The sequence below is a fragment of the Melanerpes formicivorus genome, unplaced genomic scaffold (assembly GCF_026170545.1).
Source record: "Melanerpes formicivorus ecotype bairdi unplaced genomic scaffold, bMelFor1.0.p_v2 SCAF_31, whole genome shotgun sequence".
NCBI classification, from domain to species: Eukaryota; Metazoa; Chordata; class Aves; order Piciformes; family Picidae; genus Melanerpes; species Melanerpes formicivorus.
In genome coordinates, this window is record NW_027142383.1 from 4,720,472 (window position 1) to 4,729,404 (window position 8,933).

At 45.3% G+C, this 8,933-nt stretch overlaps 1 protein-coding gene across 15 annotated transcripts in view; it reads right to left on the minus strand.

Annotated features, from left to right (window-relative positions):
* Positions 1–4,658, minus strand: part of HNRNPK (heterogeneous nuclear ribonucleoprotein K) — a 28,923-nt gene extending 24,265 nt beyond the window's left edge. The window contains exons 1-4 of one of the 15 annotated variants that reach the window (XM_068155417.1): positions 4,072–4,256; positions 3,779–3,925; positions 1,740–1,819; positions 853–962 (exon numbers count right to left, since the gene is read on the minus strand). In XM_068155417.1, coding sequence (XP_068011518.1) covers positions 853–962; positions 1,740–1,788 — 159 coding nt within the window. In that variant the 5' untranslated portion in view covers positions 1,789–1,819; positions 3,779–3,925; positions 4,072–4,256. The other 14 variants (XM_068155412.1, XM_068155420.1, XM_068155410.1 and 11 more) reach the window with 14 other exon arrangements.
* Positions 4,659–8,933: the final 4,275 nt, after the last annotated feature.

An 8,933-nucleotide genomic window follows, 5' to 3' on the forward strand; every position in this document is an offset into this window, starting at 1 on the left:
CAGGTAAGTATAGTCTGAAGAATGCAGGGCAAATATGAACAATCACTAGTCTCCAGTGGCTAAAAATCAACAGGAATAAACTCACATAATCAAGGGTGACAATTGTAAAACTATTTTTAGTAGGCTATTTTAAGAACTATGTGCAAATTCATTGTTATTATGCAGTTCATACATAATGCTAACAGGACCACAAACATTTTGCAACACTACATGCAACTTGACTACTTCTCAGAAATGCCATGCAGAGTTCAGGTAACATTCCCCCGCTCCTACACAAGTCTGAGTTACTTCAAACAGCACAAACATCTGTAACAACTGGAACCACTACAGGAGATTAATAAACAGCAATTTTACTGTGATAATTTGTACTAGTCAATGAATTGATTGTAATCCCCCAAACATTACTCCTACATTTCCTCCTACATTTATTAAATCTAGGAGAACCAATAGAATCCTGCAGAAGTCCTCATCTTGCCTCTCACATTTAATTTGCAATTTTAAGCTGATCATTCTCTAAACTGCTTGCTTTCTAAAGGCTAACACTCAGTCATTGCCATGGAAACAATTATGTTCCACTCAAACATAGGAAAGTGGCTCATAATTTCTACTGCTTTGTTTTTCAAATGAGTACTTAAAAAATTAATAGTCCCATAGATCGTTGAAGACTTATACTTGGAAAAAAGTTTGAGATAAAACCATTGCAAAACAATTCTACCAACATTCATGCACACTTACAAAAATCCCTAATGTTATTTTAAATAAAGCACACGTTCTTTATAAACATACACCACAACATACAGTTTGTTACTGCTCTTAAGTGACAGTATAAGCAGAAACACTGAACAAGCATACTTTGCTTTGAAGCAAGATGCGTAACTCAACCATCTCATCTGTATTCCGAGATCTTTTGAAGGCCTGTTCTTCTTCCATATCTTCTGCAGGACGTTTGCCTGTAGATAGGTCCATAAGGGAGAAACACACAAACATATATTTAACTAAGCAACAATAAAATTGTATATCAACTTAACACACTGTATTCCTAATGAAGCATTCCCTCCTACTAGCCCAACACTAATCTCCGACATCTACTCTGATTATCTATAACACAGAAACAGGTTTTTACTTCATCAGCCTACATATCAATTATTGAAGGTTCATTCCTAATCGATGAACTACAGCTAAAATGAAAGTTTTGCTAATTTAACAGCATCACCTACCTAGCATTTCTTTTACTATTCAGAAAACCTTAAAGGCCAAAAGATCAAAAGCAGCTTGTCCAACACCAAAATACTGATTGAACAACAGTATTTTAAATAGCTTTGAAAAACTGACACGAATCACTTCACTAGTTTTCACAATTTTTCAGTTCTTCCACATTTTCTTCATTTAGCTAATATTTAGGTACTTCATATATGTTTACATTCCTTCAAAATAACAAACTGCAATAAACAGATATGCCTGACAACACTTTTACATGAACACATTGTCTGAGTATTTAGCTATCAAATCTTTTCAAATTCTTAGTTATAACTTTTACTTATGCCACATCAAAAACACTGCCAAAGAAAAATTATGTATTTATGATACAAAAAAGTCCCAACATATAAATCCATGGAAGTAATGTAAAAATGTTGTAAATACAAGCATTTGATACACTTAAAGCATTCCAAAATAGTTAGAAACAGTGAGAGTTTAAAAGGTTCTTCCCCCCAAATAAAATAGCCCCTAAAAAGATTTACCATTTGTCTCTGTGTTGGTAAAGGTCTCCTCCTGCTGTTCAGTCTCCATTACCTTTTATTCTCACGTATGCAGATAAAGCCTGTTGTAGAATTAAAAAAAAAAACAAAAAAAAAAAACACACTAGTGTATCTAGTGGGGAGGGAGAGGGATAAACAAAGAGATGATTGCTTTTAGAACTTACCGGTTTCATATAAGCTTGCAGAGCAAGACTAAAGTGTTCTGGGTGGGATGAAAACCCAACAGCCTACTGCTTCAGCAGCCTAGGTCAGGCTCTGTTTACTTACAGGCTAAATTCTCACAACTAAAACTGGGGTTTTGACCAGAGGGTTTGCTGCAAAGCTTTTCTCTATAAGCGAGAAAACATAACAAGGCTAAGCACATCATTACGAGAAGTAATAATCAAGTCTGCGAACTTAAGAGAAACACTTATAGTCTGAATGACTCGGGACATGATCTGTCTTCAAATCATTTGTTAGCTTTCAGCAATCAGATACATGAAGTGCACAATTACCTAGTTCCTATTCTTTGCATATTCTATAATAAGCATCTTGATTTTCCTTTTTAAAAGGGGCTATAAAAAACCCAGTAGATTGAGACATAACTTGGAATAAAAACTTGTTACTATAACTTATAAAATTAGCGCCAGTGTGTATCAACTTACTAGCAGGCATTGTATCATACATACCAATATCACAGATGAGCAAAAGAAAGTACACACAAGCCACACTAGAAAAAAATCTTAAAAAAAAAAACCCAAAACACCACACTGTAGTTACATATAACCTCTGCATACATGTACAATCTCAAAAGCAGCTGAGCTTTGAATCAGGTACTAAAACAACAAAGAAAATCTTTACAGAGATAAGTCCACGTGAGAACACTTGCGAAGCACAATAGAAAACCAGGCAGAACAATTTTGCACCTTATTCTCTTAAAAAGTTAATTTGTACAGAAAGCAGATAAAGAATGGTATCCCCCCCCCCCCCCTTGCTTTTTATTGCTCAACTTCCATAGCCTGAGCAAATGGTTCACACTTAAGTACTCAGCAAGAAAAATTGAGGTACTTTCGAAAACATCCTTTCAATCATCTGTTCATTCGCAAGTTACCCTGTTTCTGCAGGCTAGCAGCAGGCGTTGGCGGGGGAGGGGGAGAAAGACCACCGGAATGGAAGTTTCACCAGATTCAAATGGCTAGCCTTTCCAGACCCTCTTTATTTACAAACTTCCCAAGAATTTAGAATTGCAAGGGGACAAAGCGAAATAGTGTTCGGGACAAGATGTTCTCAATTAGCTACTGTGCGCTGTTGGATAAAATGAGACTTTGCGGGATTAAATTGACTAATGCAGTATTTTTTTAAAAACGTCGGAAGGGTAAAGCAGGCACGGAGAGCGAGTAGAGGGCTATGAGATGCCGGCGCTTTTCTACCCCGCTCCCTCCGGAACTAACTACCCCGTTCCCGCCCGGACGCTTCCCCTTCCGCAACAGGGTCTGGTCTGGCTGACATTCACCCTTACTCTTCGCAGGACCTCCACAACCAGCCAACCCACCGCAGAGCGCTCTGAAGCCCAGCTCACTCCCTAGGCGAGGATGGAGGAGGAGACTGAATTACATAACCCCCACAGCCCTAGACCTACCTCCGCCGTGGCAGTAACCAGCAGAAATGGCGGCCGCTACAATGGCGCCTACCCACTGGTAGGCGGAACCAGGAGAGGAGGAAAAAAAAAAAAAAGAAAAAAAAAAAAAGAAAAGAAAAAAAAAAAAAACACACCACCCACCACCACGCGGTCACGTTTCCCCCACTCTACCCGGGGAAGACACAAAGGAGACATTCAGCGGCCCTTACCCGAGCTCAAGCAGGTGCGACCAAGTACAATGATCCTACTAGAAGAAAAAAAATATGCAATCGTCCCTAAGAGCAGGCCCTACCGTAGAGCGCTCCCCAATCGGTTTGGCACGACCGCATTCGTACAGGCTACAGCCGAAAGCGCTCGTTCTTTTTGCCTACCATAATTCCAAACGCTCGCCCCATGCAGTTACCCTGGGTAGGCGCAGGAAGGCAGCGGCAGCCACTTCTCCAGCCTTAGCACGCATCCACTAGTGCAACCAGCTTCCACCACACCGCTACTCTGGAAGCCGCACCGATTCGGCCACCGTATCCGCACAAAGGTCGCCGAGACGCGATGGCTACCGGCAGAAACACAGATGACTCTGTTCACCCTTCCCTCAGCATAGGGAAGGCCCCTTGAGCCCACACGTCGCGCGAAGCTACTCCACAGTAGCTAAGGAGTCACTCCTAGTTCCCTTCTCCACGCAGCACTTCCCAGACCTACCCAATTCCACCGCCCCACCAGCGGAGAGGTGCGCTGTCCCTCCGAGAACCCACAAAAATCTCTGGTGACGACTCGGGCCTCCTCCGCTACTATATCACACAGCAGCATCGACAGGGGCGCAATCAACAGTTACAGTTCCCTCGGCGCGTGCGCGACACTCCTTCCTCACCTTCATCAGCTACGTGTACAAACTACGCTTACCTACCCCCACCACGTACAAAGGCGAGATGAGCGGCTCTCACCACCACACGCATCCACCACTGCCGCCAGGCAATTAATACATCCGCCCTCTCTCCACCCACCCCCCATGGGGACCCACTGCGGCCCCATTGCGTAAGGCAGCTGCCTATCAGGGCAGAGATGGCTTCTAATTCACCCCGCCCTCCGTGTGGACCGTGGTGAGACAGGCCTGGGTATTGCGAGAAGTGGAGTGCGAACAACCCTGGCCCGCCGCAGTGCGCCTGAGTTGGTCTGTTGTTTGTTTTTTACCTGCCTGACAGGACCCACGAGAAGAATGCAACAACAGTTAAAACAATGGAAGGCTGTAAAGGAGAGCAAGAACAAGTTTTTTTCAGGAAAAAATGGCGTCTGTGAAAACTCCGCCTTGTGCTTGTCCCTTAGCATCGGAGAGGGCGGGGCAGGGTTCTTGCGATGCTTTAAAGGCGCGCGTGGCTCCACGTCTCCTATTGGCTGTTGTGTTGCGCGGGGTTTGGGGGGGCTGTACATAGAGAGCAAGTGTATTCTCTCCTTCCTTCCTACTCGCAACTTGGGCGATGAGAAATGGTTTACCCTGATGGTTGTGCCCGCTTTCAGCACCACCCCTACCCTGGATAAGTATGGGGTGGCTCGGCTGAGGGTAGGGTGCAGGGGAAGGGGCTTGGGCTCTGTTCAGTCTGTTTGAAGAGTAGGTAGGTTGCATGATGTTGCAACCAGAACTCCCAGGGCTATAAAAAATTACTTCAGGGCCCTGGGAGACCTGGTTGAGGGGTCAGGTGCACAAAAAATATTTTCATCAACACCCTTAGTTGCAGGAGGGAATACCATAAGAAACAGGTCAGCAGCTATAGTCAACAAGTGGCTTAGAGGCTGGTGCAGTCAAAAGAATTTTGGGTTTTTTGATCTTGGAAAACTTTCTACTGCACCAGGTCAGCTGGCAACAGATGGAGTACATCTGTCCCAGAGGAGGGGAATGGGCACAGTATACAAGAATGGCCTGTCCCCCAAAGGTAAAAAGATTCTAGGAAGGGAATTGGCAGGTCTCATTGATAGGGCTTGTGAGAAACGAACTCACTGCTGAAATTTATAACCAGTTTATTATAAAATAAAGGCAACACAGCGCTGGGCGCATAGCGAGTTTGCTAGAGGCGCACCCTAACAACACAAGGTGAACTTATATAGACGGCAAACATGCATATTAATATATTAAAATGTACATATTCATATATTCCCCAACACGCTCCCACCCTTCTCCATCAGGACTGAGACAAAACCTGCACTTTTGACCTGGCCAGTCTAGACCTGTTGGCGCCTCACCTTTCTTTCCCAATACCCCACACGATACAGACCACCAGCCCAATGATCAAGCCCCATGGTCCCCAGTAATTCCCCTTGCGAAAGCCAAATATTATAACCAGTTTCTCACAGGCTTTAAACTAGTTTTGAAGGGGGAAGGGGCTGAAAATAGTCCCCTCAGGCAGGAGGCTGGGGGTGATAAGCTTGAGTCAGAGGTGAAACCAGCAGCCCAGCTGCAGTGCATGTACACTAATGCACGAAGCATGGGTACCAAACAAGAGGAGCTGGAAGCCTTCCTGCAGCAGGAAAGTTCTGATGTAGTTGCCATCACAGAGACGTGGTGGGACGGCTCACATGACTGGAGCGCTGCAATTGAAAGCTACAGGCTCTTCAGGAGAGACAGGCAAGGAAGAGGGGGTGGAGGGGTGGCCCTGTACATCAGGGTGGCACTAGATGCCATTGAGCAGGAGATTAGGGATGATCAGTTTGAGTGCTTGTGGGTAAGAATTAGAGGGAAGACTGGCAGGGCAGCCATCCTGGTTGGAGTCTGTTATAGCCCACCCAACCATGAGGAAGATGTTGATGAAGCATTCTGTAGGCAGCTTAGGGCTGTATCAGGACTGCCTGACCTTGTTCTCATGGGCGACTTCAACCTACCTGACATCTGCTGGGATTCAACACAGCAGAGAGGAGACAGTCTAGGAGGTTCTTGGAGTGCATGGAGGACAGCTTATCGCAGGTGCTGCGTGAGCCTACCAGGGGCAAGGCTATGCTTGACCTCCTCTTCACCAATAGGGAAGGGCTGGTGGGCGATGTGGTGGTCAGAGGGTGTTTAGGGACCAGTGACCATGAGATAATTGAATTCTCAGTTTTTGGTCAAGCTAAGAGGGGCAGCAAGAAGACCTCCACTCTGGACTTCCGGAGGACGGAATTCAGGCTACTCAAGGAACTAACTAAGAAGGTTCCTTCGGAAACAGCCCTTAAAAGCAAAGGGGTCCAGGAGAGCTGGGCCTACTTCAAGGAAGAACTATTGAAGGCACAGGAACAGGCTATGCCAATGTCCCGGAAGATGAGCCGCCGGGGCAGACGGCCAGCCTGGATGGTTAATGAACTTCTAATAGAACTAGGGGGAAAAAAAGAGGGTATACCATCTTTGGAAGAAAGGTGAGGCAACCCACGGAATGTTTAAGGATGCTGCTAGGTCATCTAGGAAGAAAATTAGGGAGGCAAAAGCACATTTGGAGCTTAGACTGGCCTCTGCTGTGAAGGACAACAAAAAGTCCTTCTATAAATATATTAATAGCAAGAGGAAGGGCAAGGACAAACTCCACTCCTTGGTGGACACGGAGGGGAACGTTTTAACAAAGGATGAGGAAAAGGCAGAAGTACTTAACACCTTCTTTGCCTCAATTTTTACTACCAGGACAGAACGTCTTCCTGACAGCTGGCCTGCAGAGCTGGCAGATGGAGGCAGGGAGCAGTATAGGTTCCCTGTGTTCTGGGAGGAGGTAGTTAGAGATCTCCTCAGCCGCTTGGATCCCCACAAGTCCAGGAGACCAGATGGGATCCATCCTAGGGTGCTGAGAGAGCTAGCAGATGAGCTGGCCAAGCCACTCTCCATCATTTTCCAGCAGTCCTGGCTCACTGGAGAGGTCCCAGAAGACTGGAAGCTGGCCAACGTTGTGGCCATCCACAAGAAGGGCCGGTTGGATGAGCCAGGGAATTATAGGCCTGTCAGCCTGACCTCAGTGCTAGGCAAGATCCTGGAACAGGTCATCCTGAGTGCAATCACACAGCACTTGCAGGATGGCCAAGGGATCAGGCCTAGCCAGCATGGATTTAGGAAGGGCAGGTCCTGCCTGACCAACCTGATCTCCTTCTATGATCAGGTGACCCGCCTGGTGGATGTGGGGAGGCCTGTGGATGTAGTCTACCTGGACCTCAGCAAGACCTTTGACACTGTCCTGCATAGCAAACTCCTGGCCAAGCTGTCAGCCCATGGCTTGGACGGGAGCACACTGCGATGGGTTAGGAGCTGGCTGGAGGGCCGAGCCCAGAGAGTGGTGGTGAATGGTGCCACATCCAGCTGGCGGCCAGTCACTAGTGATGTGCTCCAGGGATCAGTGCTGGGCCCTGTGCTCTTTAACATCTTTATTGATGATCTGGATGAGGGCATTGCATCGATCATCAGTAAATTTGCTGACAACAACAAGCTGTGGGCAGGAGTTGATCTGCTGGAGTGTAGAGAGGCTCTGCAGAGGGCCCTCGACAGGCTGGACAGATGGACAGAGTCCAATGGCATGTGATTTAACACATCTAAGTGCCGGGTTCTGCACATTGGCCACAACAACCCTACTGCAAGAAGGGGGCCGCTTTAACGACCAATTTGATCAGCGGATTCCACTTTATTGAGCATCAGACACATCTTATATACAGTTTGCTATAATTATGCCCACTTGGCAACATACTATTGGTTGCTCTCTAAAAGGTTACATCATTGTTTTCACAACTCTGTGGAATTCTTCCATCCGGCCTAATTGCTCTCTTTCCCAGATCTCGCCTCCTCCTTATCTTGCTTGCCTCCCATCTCAGGGGCAGCTGGACTTCAGCATACCAAGCAATCAGCACTTTCTCACATCTCCTCTCCGCCAGTATATTATCAACAGAGAATTCTTCAAGGCCTGAATTGCACAGTTGTTCCTGGGACCCATGTCCCCTCTTGTCCGACAACAATTCCCCCGTTTTTCTTTTGTGCAAGTAAGGCCTTGGAAGTTATTCTTTGAACACTTTGCATAATACAATTATAAACAAGTTTAACAATAATCAAAATGAGTACAATAATACCTAAGAACCTTAAAACTTACTACTATAATTAACAAACATATTTACATTAAGTCTGGGTATCCCTATCAGACATGTCTGAAAAAGTTCAATCAATTCATTATTACCTGTTATGTTGCACCTCTATTTTCTCTAGGATGGTCAAAAATCATAATTTGTTTAAGGGTAGCAAGATTTCTTTAATCTGTAAAGGTAGATCTGGCCAGGCTCTAGCTTCACAGACAGAAAACTTGCAGGCAATCAGCAAGAGCAAAAGAGCTTCATTGCTTTGCCCAATATAAAATTACCCATAATAATGTGTTTTTGGTCATCCTAGTAATACTAATCTCTTATTGGTACCAACTTCACCCAAAAAGCATCCTTAAAATAGTTTTCTTCATCTTATATAGTTTCATCATCTATATAAGCAAACTTATGCTAAATAGAAGGGAGGCATATGATAGTTATAGAATAGGTGGTCAAATCCCTTCTCCCTACATTCAGTGTGGTAAGGGTCAAAGCATCCATTT